Source organism: Thamnophis sirtalis, unplaced genomic scaffold (genome assembly GCF_051295495.1).
Source record: "Thamnophis sirtalis isolate CommonGarterSnake01/CBP01778 unplaced genomic scaffold, rThaSir2_p1.2 scaffold_11, whole genome shotgun sequence".
NCBI lineage: Eukaryota > Metazoa > Chordata > Lepidosauria > Squamata > Natricidae > Thamnophis > Thamnophis sirtalis.
The window spans coordinates 16017950-16038549 of record NW_028261391.1 but is presented as its reverse complement, the minus strand read 5'-3'; the positions used below and the strand labels follow the sequence as shown (position 1 = coordinate 16038549).

Sequence of the window (20600 nt, the reverse complement as noted above, 5' to 3'; positions counted from 1 at the left end):
GAGGCAGGGGAAAGCAAGAAGCATATTGCATACACCAGGAGTGTCAAACTCAATTTCATTGAGGGCCACATCAGGGCTGTGGGCCGGGCAGGTGTGGACAACTGGGTGGGCGTGGCCAGATTGACGCCACTCCCCAAAGTGCTGCCATGTTTCCTCTTTGCATTGGGTAGACTGGGCTGAAGCCACGCTGGCCCGATGTTTCCCCCTCGTAATGGGTGGAGCGGTCCGAAGTGACACAGGTAGACTAGGCCAAAGCGACATGGGTAGACCGGGCCAAAGCGATGCGGGTTGGCTCCTTACGTTTTTCAGGACGGCCCTGTGGGCCGGATCCAACTACATTGTGGGCCGAATCCAGCCCGCAGGCCTTGAGTTTGACACCCCTGCCTTGCAATAATCATAATAACAGAGTTGGGAGGGACCTTGAAGGACTTTTAGTCCAACCCTCTACTCAAACTGGAGACCCTCTACTATTTCAGAAAATGGATGTCCAGTCTGTCTTGAAAACCTCCAGTGATGGAGCTCCCACAACTGCTGGAGGAAAGCCATTCCACTGATTAATTCGTCTTACTGTCAATAAATTGATTCCAGATGGGATCTCTCTTCAATGATCTTCTACCCATTACTTCTTGTCCTGTCCTCAGGTACTTTGGAGAATAGACTGTCTCCCCCCCCCCCACTTATCTGATAGCTCCCCAAGCACTGGAAGTCTTCTATCATAGTGCTTTTAGTTCTTCACTTTGTTAGACTAGACCAGTGGTGGGTTATGGATCCCGTTGCAACTGGTACGGTGCAAGGGGCCTGATGGCCTCCATATGCATGCGTGCGGATGCGTCGTTACCTCCACGACACTCCAGCTGCTCGGCGGAATGTTGTGCAGGTGCCGTACGCTCCGTACACCTGCGCAGAAGGGGCATAGAGCTCAAGTACAGGTAAGGATCTTGGGCGGGTGAATGGGCCCTCCAGAGCACCGTACCGGAACAGTACCTGGTGCTTCTGGCAGGCACTGGTACGCCCATACCGGGGTGTACTGCCTGCAACCCACCACTGGAGTACACATATCTAGTTCCCTCAAATGTTCATTGTATCATATTAAATCAGTCTTAAAACCCAACTAGGGAAGTATCTGTACAGGTCAAGGAGCAGGGGTGGGATTCAGCCACTTCGGACTTGTTCAGGCGAAACGGATGATAATTTTACATCTGGTTTGCCAAACCGGTAGTTGCAAAGACTGGCTGGTTCCGCCCACCCTGCTCCATCCTTCCCAGGAGTCTCCAAGAAGCCTGTTTTGCATGTGTGGACCTGCCTGGAGGTTCTGAGAGGGCGAAAAACGGGCCTCCCGGAAGTCCGAAAACTGGTCTGTTTCTGGCCTCCGGAGGGTCTTCAGAGCCCGGAGGAGGCAATTTTCACTCTCCCGGATGCTTGCGGAAAGCCTCCAGAGCCCGAGGAAGGTGAAGATGCCCCCCCAGCTCTGGTGCAGGAGGCCAAGTAGGCCACGCCACCATGGCCACACCCACCTAGCAACTGGGCAGAGAACTGGTTACTAAAAAATTTCAATCCCACCCCTGTCAAGAAGCATCCTAAATCAGGGACTATCCACACAATGGCCAAAGAATAATCTTTTTCAGATCTCTTCTATGGATCTGTCAGCAAGCCAAAGTATAAAACTTTAGCCTTGTCTTTTCTGTATTTCCAGAGATGCCTTTGGGTCTTCCTTAAGTTCTATAGACATTTCAGAAAATTAAAAAGTGCTGGTGGCTGCCTTGGAGCACTTATTTGGACCCACCGTGGTTATTTCTGATCAAGAGGCTGTTCCCCATAAGAGAAACCATCGGGGTTGTTTTTATTTTTATTTTTTTAAAATATTTTATTGCATTTAAAATAATGACAGAAAATGAACTAGAGAAACCATCAGTAAGTAGAATGCCATTCCTACCTGAAGGTAAGTCTGAAGTAAGGTTGCTGCATATTTTATAAGTGAATACCTCCACTTTAAGTTTAATTGTAATAAATTGCTTTTTAGAGTGTCTTAATTCCTAATCAATGAAACTTTCATTTAAGAAGAAAAGTATGCATTGATTCACCAAGTGTGTAAATAGGAATAGTAGTTAGTAATAGTGTGTGTGTACGTGTGTGCGTGTGTATGTGCATTGACTCATGGCAACTCATGCCCGGACTACTCCCTGAAGTTTTCTTGGCAAGATTTTTGGAAGTGGTTTGCCATTGTCTGCTTCCTTCTAGGACTGCTAGAGTGACTGGCCGAAGGTCAACCAGCTGGCTTTGTTCCTAAAGTGGGACTAGAACTCAGGATCTCCCTATTTTAGCCTGGTGTCTTAACCACCACACCAAACTGGCTTTCTACAAAGTTAATAATAAGGACGGAGGGCACCGTCCTTAAACTTAAAATGCTTTGAATTGAGTAACCAATCCCATTTATCAACTAAACATGGTATTTTTAATGACTATCCTGTTTTGCTTGAACACATCTTCCATCTGGGAATCTCTGTGCCGACTTTTGCACAAAGCAGAGGTACACCAACTTTTAGACTTGTAATCAAGCAATAATCTGTCCTGTATTTATTTCTTAATTAGATCAAAACTGGTAGATGGAATGTATATTCTGAAAAAAAAAATAAGCTGTGTTCACCACCCTCTGCCCCAGTTGTGTTATAAAATCCGACTGTTTTTGAATGTTAAAAAAAAGTGATCCCAATTCGTCTTTCTGAAAGTAAAAGGAACAAAGCAGAAAAGTATTAAAAATGGGCTCCTGGAGCTGGAATAAAGGTGAGCTATGAGTTATTGCCAGATAATTCATGAAACTGAGTGCAAAAGGGGTCCAATTTAATATACACCACTCCATCTGTCACTAGTTTTGCATCTGATTTAGGTGAGAGTAATATCATTCAAATCTTTTTCAAAATGTTTCTTCGGCTTAAAACAGACCAGACAGCTGTTAGAGAGCAAAAATTACTTCTACCACCTGCAGGTGTTTTTTTTTTTTTTCAAAACTACCTTTCTTTGCTTCTAAACCATTCAGCTTAATGCTGGGGGATTGGGAAAGCATTTAGAAAGAAATTCAGAATGTCCACAAAAGTACCTCTTTGACCATCGGTAGCATAGCCTTCCTTGCCCACAACAGTTTAAGCCAGGAATTCGATGTCCTCCAGACCTCTTCATAATCATACCCTCTCTGAAGACAAAGGCAAGAGAAAGAGTGCAATGAATTAGCAAGTCTTTAGGAGAAGATAAACCTAATCAGGAGTTTTGCCTACTGCAGTGTTTCTCAACTTTGTCTCCTTGAAGATGTGTGGGCTTCAATTCCCCAGAATTCCCCATGCTGGCTGTGAAATTCTGGGAATTGAAGTCCATATATCTTCAAATCAGGAGTGAAATCAACTTACCTTTGCTATTGGTTCGGTAGCAATGTGAGCACACACATGCAGGGCCTTCTGTATGAGCACAGCATCAAAGCAGGATGGGCCTGCTACTGAGCACGCCTGCAAAGGTAAATAGAACAAGGGGGGGGGGGAAGAAATCCGCTGTGCCGGGTGATTTAGATTAGCTAGAAAACAGGAAATCCAGCGATTCTAGCTAATATAAATCGTGCGTCACAGCTGATTGTCGGAAATACCCGTTCGCCCTAACTGGTAATATTTTTACTACCGGTTCGTGTGAACCTGTTCGAACTGGTAGTATTTCACTCCTACTTCAAATGGACTTCTTCATGTGCCATATCCACCATCGGATGTTGGCGATCATGTTGGTGCTTCTGCTTAACAGCCTCACGAAAAAGTGCTGCTGAGTTTTGTCCAAACCGGTCCCTTACATTTTGAAGCCATGATGTTCTTCTTCTGCCTGGACCTCATTTGCTTTCAATATTTCCCTGGAGGATTTTTTCCGGGTGTCACATCACATGGACAAAGTTGAGAAACTCTGGTTTATTGGATATCCTTGAACAAAGTCCAATCTTGCAAGTTTTTTTTCCCCCCAACCAATTTCAAACATGAAGAAAGGGGCCTTTAGTGCATTTCCTTTTTTCATGTCAGGAACCATCTCCATCGTTTGTCTGCAAGATTTATTTTAAGCTGCTGAGCTTGTCGATCAGAAAGATCGGCAGTTTGGCGATTCGGTTGGCAGTTTGGCCCTAGCACCGCATAGCGGAGTGAGCTCCTGTTACTTGTCCCAGCTTCTGCCAACCTAGCAGTTCGAAAGCTTGAAAAAATGCAAGTAGAAAAATAGGAACCACCTTTGGTGGGAAAGTAACAGTGTTCGATGCGCCTTCGGCATGTAGTCATGCCGGCCACATGACCAGGAGACATCTTCGGACAGTGCTGGCTCTTCGGCTTTGAAATGGAAATGAGCACCACTCCCTAGAGCCAGAAATGACAAGCACATAAGTGCGAGGGGAACCTTTACCTTTATATACTCTTTTCTTGCTGATTTATTTATTTGCGATATATACACTCTTTCCTTGCTGAATCCAACATTAAAGCCTCACTAAAATCAATCAAATTTGACAAGAGTGAAAATTGACCATAAAATTAACATAAAACTCACTGGCCTCCTGTGAACGAGTCTTCAAACTCCAAAGTTCTGCCTGAATTGTTCCATTGCTATCCTGGACATGCCAAATATAGGGTTCATATGGATTTGGTCCCAAAAAGGTTGGGTTGTCACTGAGAAGATGTTTTTCGGAGCTTCTCCTTTAAACTCAGAAGGTGAGATATCCACAATATCCCATCCCACACTAAATGAACTGGTTGCGGAGACTCTACTTGGAGGAGAATTTTGTCAAAGTAACCTGGATCTTAGCCCCGCAGGACCAATATCTTGAATTGGATGCATTCAAGCAACCACAATTTATGCTTGGTTGAGATAGTGAATGCACCAGATCATGGTCTAACCTAGTTCTATTTCTCAGTGTATTCCTTAAATCAGTGGCTTGCTTATTTCTTTGTTTGGTAACAGGTTAAAGCCTTAAACTAAAAGTAAAGCATGGGTCCTTTAAGGTTTGTTCCTTGGATTACCAGCTAGAGGCAGATAACATAATAAATATGAAATAAGCCAGCAGGAACATTGAGAGAACCACGTGGCGAAGCATGGTAGAGCCAGCTAGTACAATCAAGTCCATTCATAACTGACTATAAAGTTGTCTTTGTCTCAAATTTACAGAACTGTAATGTTAGAGGCAGATGTTTAGGTCATCAAATCCAATCCCCTGTTCAGGACAGAAATTCAATGTTCCTGGACAGAAAATTTTCCGGACTCTGCTTGAATATATCCAGCAAAGGAAAGCTGGCCAACTTTCTAGATAATGCTGAATTCTTACCATTAGGAATTCCATTTTTTTAAAAAGAATAAGGTAAATGTTCCCCTCGCACACACATACTAGTCATTCCCGATTCTAGGGGGTGGTGCTCATCTCTGTTTCAAAGCTGAAGAGCCAGCGCGATCCAAAGACGTCTCCATGGTCATGTGGCCAGCATGACTAAATGCCAAAGGTGCATGGAACACTGTTACCTTCCCACCAAAGGTAGTTCCTATTTTTCTACTTTCATTTTTACATGCTTTTGAACTGCTAGGTTGGCAGAAGCTGGGAGAAGTAACGGGAGCTCACTCCGTTAAGTGGTGCTAGGGATTCGAACTGCCGAACTGCCTGCCTTCTGATCAACAAGCTCAGCATCTTAGCCACTGAGTCATCACGTCCCTTTAAAAAAGAATATCCAGTTATAATTCTGCCTTTGACTCTCTGGAATTCACAAGTTGTTGTGATTTCATGCACACATTCATGCCTTTTTCTTAATCAGGTTATATAAATGGGGTTTAGCATTGTTTTCGGTCCGGAGGCCTGGAGCATCCTCAAAGTGGCACGGAGTGTCACCTGTGACACATTTGACACGGTTCGCCATCGCTTTAGGCAATATTGTAGTTTGCAGGAATTAGAAGGGGAAAATCTTTCACAAGAAGTTGTCACTTACTAACTCTAGTTGCTACAGAAATAGAAGCAGGAGGTGGCTGAAAAATTCACAGCTTCTCATCCTGCAAATCTCTTCCTGCATAAAAATCTGGGTTGAGCTCAGCTTCTGGTGATTACATGGACCCCCTTCATGCGTTTTTCTTGCAAGGGCATGGATATAGTTTATCAATACCTTCTTCCAGCTATCCTACAATTGTAAGATTTCCCAGTGTACTCCCAACTGAATTATCCACATGCAGCCCTGCTTAGCTTAGCACATTGATTAAGTGCTGTCACCTGTGTATCCTTCTGGCTACAACTTCCATAACTTGAATAATTAGCTGATTCTCCCTACCAAAGCTTTGAAAAATTGGAAATCTGCATCAAAATTCCATGTGTGGGGGTTACCCGTACAGCTTCAATGCCCTTGTGTTTGTGCTTTGTGTTATGCACCAGCTCCTGGACTGGGAGGCTCTGCTCACAGTCACTCTTGCCCTGGTCACCTCTCGAATGGACTACTGTATTGTGCTCTACCTGGGGCTGCCCTTGAAGAGTATCCAGAAGCTTCAGCTGGTGCCTAATGCAGTAGGTCAGGAAGCTATATGTGTGGCTCTAGATTGGCACATGTTACACTCCTGTCCTATGTCTATGGAGTCATCGAGGTCATGGTTGTCCAAACTGGACTTTGTTTTTCCTTGAGGACATTTTACTTCTCATTCAAGAAGCTTCTTCAGTTCTGAACTGAAATGTCTTCAAGGGAAAACAAGTCCAGATGCCTTTTGAAAAAGCACCTTTGAAACACTCCTGTCCTATGAAGTCCACTGGCTAACAGTTTGCTTCCAGGTCCAATTCAAAATGCTGGGTTTGACTTTTAAAGCCCTTCATGGCATGGGGCTAGTTTACCTGAGCCACTGTCTCCACCTGATTATATCTAGTCTTGTCAGGTTTGGCCAAACAGGTGTGCTGTGGGTCCTGTCTACAAAAGAAGATGAGCCTTTTTTTTTTTTTGATTTCGCATCTACCTTACGAAATATTGTCTGCCTCTGAGGTGAGATTTGCCCCCGATCTTTGATCTCTTACTAAAGGTAAAGGTTCCCCTTGCACGTATGTGCTAGTCGTTCACGGCTCTAGGGGGCAGTGATCATCTCTGTTTCAAAGTCAAAGAGCCAGCGCTGTCCGAAAAACATCTCCGTGGTCATGTGGCTGGCATGACTAAACGCCGAAGGCGCACGGAACGCTGTTATCTTCCCACCAAAGGTGGTTCCTGTTTTTCTACTTGCATTTTTCCATGGTTTTCAACTGCTAGATTGGCAGGAGCTGGGACAAGTAACGAGAGCACTAGGGATTCGAACCACCGAACTGTCGACCTTTCTGATCGACAAGCTCAGCGTCTTAGCCACTGAGCCACCGCATCTATGATCTCTTACTAGAGGTCTCTTAAAACATGGCTCTGTCAGCAGGCCTGAAGATCTCGGTGCAATGGTGAGTTAATGAAATGGCCCCATTTTTTTAACAACAATTCTGTCCACTGTCTTATTATGTCAATAATATTGCTGACTTTTTAAAAATTGTACTCATTATATGGATTTTACGATTATTTCTGTTGTAAGCTGCCTATAATCACTGTGTTGTGAGATGGGCAGCTATATAAATGTGAGAAATTAAGTAAACAAACAAATGGCACCACACATACATAATTGCTTTATCTTCTAGGGTAGTTATATGTTCTACTTAAAATGTTCTGTAAACCAGAAGCTGAAAATTGAAAACAGAAATGTTTTCACTAAACATATTCATAAAGAGGCCAAGACTTACATGCCTTTAGGTCCCAGATCATGGATGAATGACAGTTGACTTACACCAAGGAATTCCATCTGAAAAATGAAATACAAAGTGAAAGGGAACATTTTCCATTAATTTAATGCAAAAATAGTCTACATATTGCTTTATTTCAATGTTACCAGGATGCTAAATCAAAGTCAACCAAAACCAGACAGGGAATGTGTAGGAGACAACCAGGCTGAGCATCAGGGCAGGATCAAAACATCATCAGTTTGGAGTCTCTACATCCCCATAAGAGACCTAAATTCAGGTCTATTTGAAGTTGAGTCTTATCTGGGACCAATTCACCTTGATCATTTGTGGTTCAGCGTCTTGTGTAGCATGATATAAACGTGTAGTACTTTTTATTCTGCTACCTAACTGCTTGCACCTGACATTATCTCACATGAAGATAGCACTGAATTGAGGAAGATTCTATAATATTTAACCTTGCCATAAATGCTTGGTTCAGTCCCATACTTCAGAGCAAAAGTTATCGAAAGCTCCATGTCAGCCACTATTTTGATATGGAAAGCTCCATATCAGCTCATTGTGGGCAAGGAAGAACAGAAAAAGTGGCCTTGAGTCCAGTTACATCTGGACTCTTCTTGTTTATTCTGTGACCTCTACATAAAATGCAGAACCACAAACAAGCCAAATGCCTTTAGTAAGTTGTGTAAACCCAACCTTTGTAGGGAGTTTATGGACCAAAGCATTATGTAGAAAACCAGAGAGCTGGGTTGAGAAAGCCACCAGTAGGCATATTATGGCAACACAGTCTCTGAATAATGGCAGATATTCCAGGGCTCATCCAGAAGCTTCTCCAATTTTTAGACCCTGATTATTTCTCCCAGAGAGGAACCGAACCTAGACTTTTTTACAAGCCAATGACCAGTGTGTTTTAGTGGTTAAACTGAAAACAGAGAAATCCCAAGTTCACACAACCTTACACCCCATTGGGACACTGGATGACCCACCATCTCTCAGCCCAAATTTCATCTACAGGGTTGTTATTGTAATGCTCTGATAACTGCATGGAATCATGCTATGGTTTGAGCTCTTACTCAGATTAAGAATGATGCAATGCTAGTGGGAGAGAATTTAGCTCAATATTGAACTGTGAAGTTCTTGGTGATCTCTGTTATGAATTGTTTATTTGCAGATATTTTATTACCCAGCTAGATAACACTTGCCAGTTCATTGAGGGTGTTGCCTAACTGGGCAATAAAACATTTGCAAGGAAATAACTAAGCATAGAGAGCATAAATATCTCCACACAGATATAAAATTCCTGCTCATTGGGTATTTGTATTGCTCGTGTATGGTAGCACTATTGTTTCCATCCAGTATTCCTTGTTTGGTCTTCAGGTGCCTTGGAAAATAGCTTGACCCCTTCTTCTCTGTGGCAGCCCTTCAAATATTGGAACACTGCTATCATGTCTCCCTTGGTCCTTCTCTTCTCTAGACTAACCATGCCCAGTTCCTGTAACCATTCTTCATATGTTTTAGTCTCTAGTCCCCTAATCATCCTGGTTGCTCTTCTCTGCAGTTTTTCTAGAATTTCGACATCTTTTTTATAGTGAGGTGGCCAAAAATAATGTAGTATTTTAGGTGTGGTATTACTAAGGCAAATATAGAGTGGTATTAGTATTTCACTTGATCTTAGTTGGAACCCTTTGTTAATGCAATATAGGATTGCATTGGCTTTTTTGGCTGCTGCTACACACAGCTAGCTCATGTTTAACTGGTTGTCCACTAAGACTCCAAGATCCCTTTCACAGGGAAACCGGGATCTCACTAATCCTGGTTTCACCCAATCTATATTAGACTTGTCAACATATTAAGTGAATGAATTTGTTGTAAGATTCAATCTGGGTCAGTCATCGGGACCAGAGGTTTTTTCCTGTGAGCCAGGAGTGGGTTGCTGCCAGTTTGGCCGAACCAGTAGTAGTGGCGATGGAAGACTCCACCCAACTGCTTCTGCACATGCACAGAAGGTTTGAGCACGTGCAAGTGCACACAGGAGCATGCCAAAACCAGTAGTAAAAAAATTAACAACCCACCACTACTCTGAGCCAATCTTCAGGGAACATCTCTCTCTCTCTAGCAGAGTGTGTGCTGTTCTGTGTATGGTATTTATAGTGCCTATATGGCTTTTTAGATGCTGATTGGGATGTGATGATGGCTGGCTTTTAAGCAGTTGCTTGCCATTTGCTTATGCTGCACAGCCTTCGCCTTCTAAGTACTTGAAAGGGGCAGCACAAGCAAATGATAGCTAATGACATCAAGGCCAGCCATCAACACACCTCAATCAACTTCTAAAAAGCCACATACAGCAGGCACCATATAAATATAACAGCACACACTCTGCTAAAGAGAAGTTCCCTAAAGTTGGGCTCCGGCACGAGTCCAAAAGCTCGGAAGACAAAACCTCTGGACCCAGACTGGATCCTGCAGTATTATCCTGGGACGTGTATATTCACTTTCATTCGGAAAAAGATTTGTTCAGTGCAAATGTACTCATTTTATGTTATTGTACGTCTTCCCCTCCCATAAGTTGTTAGCCGCCCTGAGTCCCCTCAGGGAAAAGGGCGGCCTATAAATAAACGCAACTACAACTACAACTACATTAAGTCAAAGTGTAATCTCTGCCCATCATTAAAAAAATAAAAAAATAAACCACTGCCTAAATTTGGTGAATATGAGCGTGCAAAAGTTCTGCCATTTTTTCATGTTCAAGAGCCGAGGTGGCGCAGTGGTTAGGGTGCAGTACTGCAGGCCACTTCAGCTGACTGTTATCTGCAGTTCAGCGGTTCTAATCTCAACGGCTCAAGGTTGACTCAGCCTTCCATCCTTCCGAGGTGGGTGAAATGAGGACCCAGACTGTGGGGGCGATATGCTGACTCTGTAAACCGCTTAGAGAGGGCTGAAAGCCCTATGAAGCGGTATATAAGTCTAACTGCTATTGCTATTGCTATTGCTATGTTTGCAGAGTAATCATTAACAGAAAAAGTACTGTGGAAAAGTGCTGTAGGATGCCTTGAGCTTAAAAGCTGCAGAATCCCATAAAGGACAGCAAAGTAACATCTTCTATGCTACATCTGAAATTATATATTCCCTCATCTATCCCAGGGAATACTCAAGATTTCATCCAGGTTTTCCAATAAACCTAGTTATGAAGTAAGGCCTGTGAAGATTTCAGTGTCAACATACATTTTTCCACCAAGAAAAACACCTGGAGAAAAAAATCCCTCTAAGAGAAAGGGAGAATTGAACGTGAATTGGCAACAGTTGTTTGGTGGAGACAAATCCCAAAGGATCTTTTGTGCTACCTTTGAAACACAAAATCCAAGTTCTTTTAAGCCAGAAGCCAAGGCAATTATGATCATGACAACATCCTAGCTTAGCATTATACTGACGATCAGGGTAAGGCACAGATAAGTAACATTTTTGAGCTGAAAGTCATATTTTATCTTTTGTGCTCTGACTTAAGGCCTTAATCCTCTGCTAATGGAGTGAATTGCCCTTGGAGGAAAGGGAAAGGTTTAAGGCACTAATTTCAGGCCTCTGCCCCCATATGCAAATAACAGAAAAACTGGGTCAACTTTTTAAATCCCACTGACTCACTTGGGCTGCACAGGAGTCCCATATCAGGTACCGCGTGCAAGACACAAGTTGTTCGTCTCCTTCTTTACAATGCTCATATACCCCTTTACAGAGATGCAGTGCAATTTAAAAAACAAAATAGAGCAATTGCAGTATACAGTTCACAACTACCAAATCAATAAGCAGTTATTGGTTTCAAATAAGAATTAGTGACCCTGATGTATAGTGAACAAATGGATGCAGAATCAGCTGATGGCCATTGATGAAAAAGGCTCCCAAGAGAAAGCCTTACAAACACACTCCATAACCGTTGACCATTCATCATCACGGAGAACTACAAAGACCAACAAAGAGTCTTTGACATAAACAATGACTATAATCAGAGCATCCAAGAGAACAATGTAAAAGGTAAGTAGAATCGGCTTGTAATCTAGCATTCAATATTGCAACAGAACCAGAAGGCAGAAAAGCCACAAACCTATAAAGTACACAGCCAATAATATTGGAAGACGACAACGTACAGTTGTAATCAAATGTACTCCCTAATACAAGTAGTAGCTTTATTCTTCAGGGTATGCAAAACAAGGAAATATTATACTGGGATATGTGTGCAGGCACACCCATATACTGCATTCCTTTCTGTGTCTATATACTGTCCTTCTGAATCCAAAACTCTGCCCTGGAAATAATTTTTCAATGGACTTAAATTATTCCCTGCTTCCAGAAATTACTTGTTGAAGAAGCAGTAAAATTTCACAGAGGAAGTGAACACCTGTCTTGGGAGAAGACTGAAAGAGGTGAAAACATGTCGGGAATGAAATTTTACACAGAAGCACTATGGGTTTAAACCCGCTCCAGTGACTCAACATTTCCAAGTGCCAAGTTGGCATGATATTGCATTTATGAACAGAAGGCAATTATGTTATTACACATGTACACCAGTCCAAGCCTACACGAAGAGGTGAGAAATTATAATCACCTTTTCAAAAACATAAAGGGGGCCCCTGCTGACTTAGCTCAAGGGTTTGTTTCTGTTTCAAGTGAATGGAAACTAGACAGTTTCAGGGATGATACAGGTCACGAAACAGTTCTCTGTTGTTACATCCCAACAGGTAGAAGTAGAGATACACAGCCTCTATACATTAGTTCAAATGTTGCTGACGACATTGTTCTCTGTGGATTTGTCTAATAGATACTTCTCTGTTTCGAGCAGAAACATCTTTTATACAATGTTAGTTTCATAAAACGGGTAGAGAAACTGAAAGGGAAAATTGTAGCTGAGCTGTATTGTATTAAACTTTTGTTAATTCAGATTCCCCAATTTGCATGTGATTAGTGAAGTAGAGATAGCGATAGGACTTATATACCGCTTCATAGTGCTTTATAACCCTCTCTCAGTAGTTGACAGACTCCATTTTACCGACCTCGGAAGGATGGAAGATGAGTCAGCTTTGAGTTGGTCAGGATTGAACTGCTAGCAGTCGGCAGAATTAGCCTGCAATTTTGTATTCTAATGACTGCGCCACCACAGCTCTCACCATGTAAATAGGTAGGTTTTTGCTTACAGCATAGAAGAGAGTATTAATCTTTTCAATAGTATAGGTAGTCCTTACTTAGCAACCACAATTGGGGCCATAACTCAGTTGTTTAGTGAAATGACAACTTTGTTTATGATCTTATTTCAGCTTTCCTTTTTTATAGACCTGTGAAGGTTATAAATGCAAAGATTAGTTGCAAAGTTATTTTTTTTATCACTATATGAATGGTTGCAAAACAAGGCAAATGTGGACTTCATGTAATTGCTTCTGGGTTCTCACAAATCTAGTGAATCTTAAACTTTGGTAAACATGTAAGTTATATGCTCCCTCCCACTCCACACCCATATTAGTGTTATATTGTAAGAAGTTAGCACCCACCCCTCTCCTAGATAAATGAAATATTTTAGGAAATATTAAAAGGACAGAATAGTCTCCCTTCAAGGGAGGTAGAAACTCAACACCTCCACCTTTGTTAATGGGGCATTAAGGCCTGAGCCAATCTATTCTACACAACAAAGATCTACCTGCTTCAGGCAGAGTCCACTTGGAACTGAACCCAGAAGGTCATTTCTTCCAACAATATTTTTGAAGATCACATCACGTGCTAAGCCTCATGAATGAGAGTCAGTGATGGGATACGACCGGTACGCCCTGGTACAGGCGTACCAGTGCCTGCTGGGAACACCAGGTACCATTCCGGTACGGTGCTCTGGAGGGCCCGCCTGCTCTGCTTATTTGAGCCGATCAGGGCTTTTATGCATGCGCATGGAGCATATGGCACCTGTGTGGCGCGGGCGGTAGGTATGCATGTGCATGTTGCGTGTGTGACGCGCACGTTCACATGGTGGACGCGGGCCCCCGTTGCAGTGTACCAGTTGCAACGGGATCCGGAACCCACCACTGATGAGAGTGCGTGGCACAACAAAACCGCGCTCGACTAAAGCGAGCCCGATTAAACCGCGTCGCTGACGTCATCAACAGGGCGACAACAGCGAGCGTGGAGAAAGAAGGGCGCTTTAAATAGCGCTTTGAAAGCAAGCCGATTCAAGTTAAGGTAAGGGTTAGGTTTAGGATTAGGTTTAGGGTTAGGTTTAGGGTTAGGTTAAGGGTTAGGGTTAGGGTTAGGTTAAGGGTTAGGGTTAGGATTAGGTTTAGCGTTAGGTTTAGGGTTAGGTTTAGGATTAGGTTTAGGGGGGTTAGGTTTAGGTTTAGGGGTTAATTTTAGGTTTAGCGTTGACAGCGTGCTTTTTTCTCCGCGCTGTTGTCGCGCTGTGATGACGTCAGCTACGCGGTTTCGTCGAGCGCCCTTTAATCGAATGCGGTTTTGTGGTGGAACCATGAGAGTGTACCCCTTTAAATTGCAAATGAACCCAATTTCATTTTAGTCTAGCTTGCTATACTGTGCAAAGTACACCATAAAATAAAATGTGGGAATAAATGTGAGGAATTTCATTTTTTGAACAGAGCAATATAGCCACCTTTATAAAAGAGCAGTGAAAACAGAGGAAGAAGATAACCGTGCAATAGGAAATAAGAAAAATGGAAGCTAATTTCTCCATTACACTAGTACTTTGCAACACAGGATTCAGACAATAACATCTTGATATCACAAAGAACATTACATATAAAGTTCAGATTGGCTGAATTAGCACTGTTCTTTGACCATGACTTGCTCAAAAAGTTGCAATTACAGTAGCTAGGTTTATATTGTTCTAGATACAAAATCAAAATGTCTTCTTTCACCCAATCCAACCTCCCCCAAATATTTATGATCTGGCAGCCCAAACACTTTTGAAAACCTCGTAAAGTTGACATTTATATATATTTAAGTCAAGCTGTCCATTATAACTCAGGTCACTAATATGATCTTTCTTTATCAAACAATCATAGAATAATGATAGAATAACTTTAACTGGGCAGACAAAAATAAACATCATTTTAAAGTTACTTACAGTTCCATGATAATTCTTGTACAGGGGCATTTTTAAGAGATTTGCGACGTAATCTTCCAGTTGTTTCTGCAAAGGAAACACAGAAATACAATGTACAAAGGAAACACAAACATGCCAGTGTAAGAACTGCAATATCCATTATTAAAACAGACAGGCAGAAGACTAGCAAAGCACATCCATGAATATCAACTACCATTCAGAAGGCATGATGCAAACTTCTTAATCTCATAAGATATGGACAGACTTAACCATAGTTTCAATTGAGAAACTAAGTATCCCACATTAAATTCAAAAATGCTAGGCAATTTTTGGAAACTTGATAGACAAATTAGCCATCAACAGGCATATAGAGATAAACCACATTTACACACCATTCAAAAGCGAAGAAGGAAACAAAAAGACCAGAATACTTCCTTTCTGGCAAACAGAACACAGATAAGCAGGGTTTAACACCAGAAAAATAATCAAGCAGATAATAATACCCTAATCAAAGAACTTCCAAGGAGAAAACCACAACCCCATCAACACTATCAGGACAAATCACTGTATATAAATCGGGAACAAACCCCACATTCAGTAGCACAGATGATGTTACCTAGTCAAGTAATGAAATGACTGCAAGCAAACAACCAATCACAGTTGTTGTTATGAAGAACCAGACTAAAACAACAAGATCTCTTTTGACAAAATTGAAATGTTGCATGGGTGATAGAAAGACAGCAAGTGGAGAGGAAGGCAGAGGAAATAGGATATGAAAAAGATTAAGCAGGAGAATGATTTATGAAGATAACCATAATGAAAAGATGAGATAATTAACAAAGCGGTAATTGATTTTACTTTGCAGATGAATCTGAGAAATGCCTCATGATAAAAAGCAATCTGAAATAGCTGGAGATTTACATGAAAGGAAGACTGATATTTTTTCACAAGTAATTAACTTTGAAGACAGGAGGGTGAATTTAGAATTGCTGAGAATAGGGTAAAAAAAAATAAGGATTTTTTTTTTTTTGCCTACAACTGCTCTCAGGGAGAGTCTTTTAAATTCAGGATAATCTTTCTTTCTGGTAAACAGAGCAAAAAATTGAGAAAGAGGAACTAAGGGGGGAAAAAAACCCAAAACAAAACAAAGCCTTAAATCTCCATGACAGGACTAAGCACAAACAGCATGCTTAAAATTGGACTTGGATTTGAATGTCAACATAATTCTTCTTTAGTACTGCACATCAATATGAATTTTATATAAAATGCTTGTGGTCCATTTCCCTCTATGTTGATAAAGATTAAAGACAGAGAAATAAAGGGAGACTACTATAGATCTATTTCATCTATCTATCTACCATATTTAGCTCTCATCAGTTAGTCATACCCTTCTGGGATTTGAACCAGGGGTACTTGCATATTAGATAGATGTATTTACCTCTAAGCCACAGGCTCTCCTTGCTTTGTCAGCTATACCAGGGGAGAGATTAAATGTTTTTTATCAGGGCAACATGGCCTTCCCAAATATGAGACGGAGCATATTGCTTCTGTTTTTGCCTTTGCAGGCAGTCGCTTTCGTGACAAACTATTTTTGTGTTGAATTTATATTTACCGACAGAGGAATAAAGGGAGATTAGTACAGAGCCACGGTGGTGCAGTGGTTAGAGTGCAGTACTGCAGGCTACTTCTGCTGACTGTGGGCTGCCTGCAATTTGGCAGTTCAAATCTCACCAGGCTCAAGATTGACTCAGCCTTCCATCTTTCCGAGGTGGATAAAATGAGAACCCAAATTGTTGGGGGAAATATGCTGACTCTGTAAACCACTTAGAGGGCTGTAAAGCACTGTAAAGTGGTATATAAGTCTAACTGCTATTGCTATTGTTATAGATCTCTATTTCAAGCTATTTAGCTCTCATCAGCTAGCCATATCCTTCTGGGATTTGAACTCAGGCTCCTTACATATTAGGTAGAGTATGCTCCATCCCATATTTGGGTAGGCCAGGTTGTCCTGATAAAAAGCACTTACTTCTCTCTGTGTTAAAGAAGATAATAATTGGGAGGGTTTACAGAAGAGAAGTCAAAACAATAAAAATGGATAGTTGCAATCCTGTGATCAAAGCTCTATTCCTTTTAATAGGAATTGCATGTGTGTTAAAAAAAGAGACAAGACTTTGATCCCATGAATCATGACTGCCATTTTGACTATTTCCTGAGACCTCACCTACCACAGACATCCCTGGTAAGAAGATAGAAAGTTGTGTAAATGCTGTTGTTTGTTAAGTAGTTATTTAAGACAGTCAGTTTTACACCAAGCATTTGAATCCACCAAGCAGTTTACAAAAGCCAGCAAATTTAATCACATTATCCAAAGAATAAAAAGAAAATAAATAGCAATAGCACTTAGACTGATATACTGCTTCATAGTGTTTTTACAGCCCTCTCTAACTGGTTTACAAAGTCAGCATATTGGCCCCAACAATCTGGGTCCTCATATTACCCACCTCGGAAGGATGGAAGGCTGAGTCAACCTTGAGCCAGTGAGATTTGAACTGCCAAACTGCAGGCAGCATGCAGGCAGCAGAAGTAGCCTGCAGTACTGCACTCCCACCACTGCGCCACCTTGCCTCTAGAATGTATGCATCCTAAATCCGATAATTAGATAGTTCTCAACTTAGAACCATTTGTTGGGTGATGGTTTGAAGTTACACCACCACTGAAGTTACAACAGCACTGAAAAGGTGACGTACAACTGGTACTCACAGCTGATCACCATTCATGATTTTTTTTTCAGTGAGCTTCTGACAAATAAAGTTAATGGGGAAAGCCAAATTTGCTTAATGATCAAGTGATTCACTTAACCGTGGCATAAAAGGTTGTGAAATTGGCTACAACTCATTCAACACATGCTTTACTTAAGAATGGAAATTCTGGTCCCAACTATGATCATAAGCTAAGGACTACCCGTAATAATCATTTACTACCAGTGCCCGTTCCAGATACCTACATCTTTTCAAACTTGCCCAGTTTCCGAATGCAGGCCCATGAACATCAAAAGTGAGGGCACTGCTCACATTTCAGAGGCCTCTCTTTGTTGCATCTTTTGTTTCACATCTCAGATGAGAGAGGCAATCTTGAAAAGGTACTCTTGGCCCTAATCCATACAGGCTTTATATATTTTAATCAGGAACTTGATTGTTATTTGGAAATAAACCAACAACAAATGCAATGCCAAACTGCTAGTGCAGTATGACGCTATCAGACCGCTAACATGCTGACAGTTGTATTGTTGTCAAAGCCAATCCCATCTATAGTGGGATTTACAAGTCTTTTAAGTTAGGTAAAGGTTCCCCTCGCACATATGTGCTAGTCGTTCCCGACTCTGAGGGGCGGTGCTCATCTCCGTCTCAAAGCTGAACAGCCAGCGCTGTCCAGTGGACATCTCCATGGTCATGTGGCCGGCATGAGTAAACGCCAAAGGTGCACGGAACGTTGTTACCTTCCCATCAAAGTGGTCCCTATATTTTTTTACTTGCACTTTTTACGTGCTCTCACAAACCGCAAGGTTGGCAGAAGTTGGAATAAGTCATGGGAGCTCACTCCGTTACACGGCACTAGGGATTCGAACCGCCCAACTGCCCAACTCTCTCTCTCTCTCTCTCTCTCTCTCTCTCCTTCCCCTTCCCCTTCCCCCATCATACTAAACAAAATCAAGGAATATCTTTCTCAGGTTTTCCTCCAGTCTCTGGACTACATCACTGCATCCCCAAGTTCTCCTTAACAGTGCATTCTTTCTACCCAATTTTAATAGTCTTCCATACCTTCCTGAAGGAAATATCTTTAAGGTCTACGTGTCTTGTAATGAAGATGGCCACCAGCACTGTTTTCCTAGGAATAGCTTCAACTGGTAAGTCATGAGTCTAGAACAGGGGTGTCAAACCCATGTTGTAGCGGCATTGTCAAGTGACATATTGTGACTTCCCCCCTTCGCTAAACCAGGCATAGGCGTGGCCAGAGCGTGAAGCATCTGGACCCTCCCTCCCTCTCTTTCTATATGTTTGTGTGTGTGTGTATGTATATGTATTTATGTATATAAATGGCTGTGTGTGTGTGTATTGGTCCAGCATAACTCTGGAACACCTCAAACAATTTCAACCAAACTTGGTACACAGATGATTTCCTCTTTGGAAACTAATACTGTGGGGGTAAGACACCCCGACACCCCCCCCCCTCAGGGTGTGCGTTCTGTTAAGATACAGCCTGTTGTGCCTTCAAATGGCTTCTAACGTACTGCCATAAAATGGTTTCTACTGTATAGCATATTGGAGTTGCCATAGTAACGGCTTCACAGTATTCCACAAAGGGAGTCCCTCTGGTAAGAGGAAAAATCCAACATTACGTTTGGTGTGGACATTTTCCCTCTATAAATAAATACCCAGACAACGCCTGGTTATCAACTAGTATTAGACCAGTTAAGGGAAATAATTGAACTCTATACAATTCTTCCTGAACCACCCAAGGGGCAAAATCTCTCCGCTATGCACTAGAATGATCCACTTAGAGAGTCCCAAGTATAGCTCGAAATCTAGTTAGATGAGATATTCAGTTCCAGCTCTCTGACTTTATCAATTTACATAGGCAAAGGGAGCAATGAAATCAGAACAAATACACAACATGCATGAAATGTATGCATAAGCTCATTTATAGAAACTGCAATTCAATATGTAGCCAAGGTCTAAAATTAACATTAAAAAAAATAACTTAAAACTTATTTTTCAGGTGAAGGATCTTACTCTTCTACTGGAGAGATGATCGTCTCTGACCATGTTTTCAGAGGTGCGTGGAAGACTTGGTATTTGTCTTGCTTCTTCCCTTTTAACAGTCTGTCTCCGCACAGTGTGTCTAAAAAAATACAACATTGATTTGATTTCATGCACTGAAATGTGTCCCAGAGATGGAAGGTGAATTTGCCAATAGAAAAGTCCTCAGTGTTTAACATTTGCAGCTAATGATTCAAATGCCTTTAATTACTGGGAAAGATAACGTAAAACATGCATGGATATATTAATTGAATGTGCATCTTCAGGCTTGTGTTTTCATCCACCACAAAAGTGCTACAATATACCTTTACCACACTTAACATACATAAACGATTAAGTTCTTTCTAAGCCAATAGACATGTCCAAATAATTAAATCATAAAATTGATTTGGATTACCTATTGATCTACCTAGAATCACCAAATTAATTGGCATCGATTCAACAAAATTCAGATATCTAAATTAGGCCAATTTAGATGTTCAAATCTATGGGTGAATGATCATGACATCTCCGAACCAAATAAATCTGGCAATCTCTGATATAGCTTGACCATTGTAAACAATTACTTTGGTCCTAACGTGATGACTTCAATCATCTCTGAAATGGATATTCACAATCATTTTTCTAGGTCTGTAATGGCCCTCTCTGTGGGCATGTGAGCCGTCGACCCAGCTCAACTCCACTGTACATGTGCATGTGCCTCCCGCCAGCCATCTGATTTTCAGGTCACTGCCGCGCATGTGGGGGGGTGTCACATGGAGGAGACGCGTGCACATGTGCAGGGGGTTACATGTCACACAGATGGGGAAACATGAGGGTGGCATATCCCACAGCAGCACATTTTTGGTCTCAGGAGGCTGCAGGAAGGGGGCCTAGGGCGAAGGGGTGTTGTGCGTGCATGCCCATTCCAAAAATATCCTATGTAGTTTCATTT

The 20600-nt window shown here is 41.8% G+C and overlaps 1 protein-coding gene across 3 annotated transcripts in view; it reads right to left on the bottom strand.

The window, feature by feature from the left end:
• PLD1 (phospholipase D1) overlaps positions 1-20600 on the bottom strand; it is a 171644-nt gene that overhangs the window by 63558 nt on the left and 87486 nt on the right. For all 3 annotated transcript variants that reach the window (XM_087725244.1, XM_087725243.1, XM_087725245.1), the window contains 4 exons: positions 19640-19748; positions 14871-14936; positions 7769-7827; positions 3095-3187 (listed from right to left, as the gene is read on the bottom strand). In XM_087725244.1, coding sequence (XP_087581370.1) covers positions 3095-3187; positions 7769-7827; positions 14871-14936; positions 19640-19748 — 327 coding nt within the window. The remainder of the gene's footprint in view (positions 1-3094; positions 3188-7768; positions 7828-14870; positions 14937-19639; positions 19749-20600) is intronic.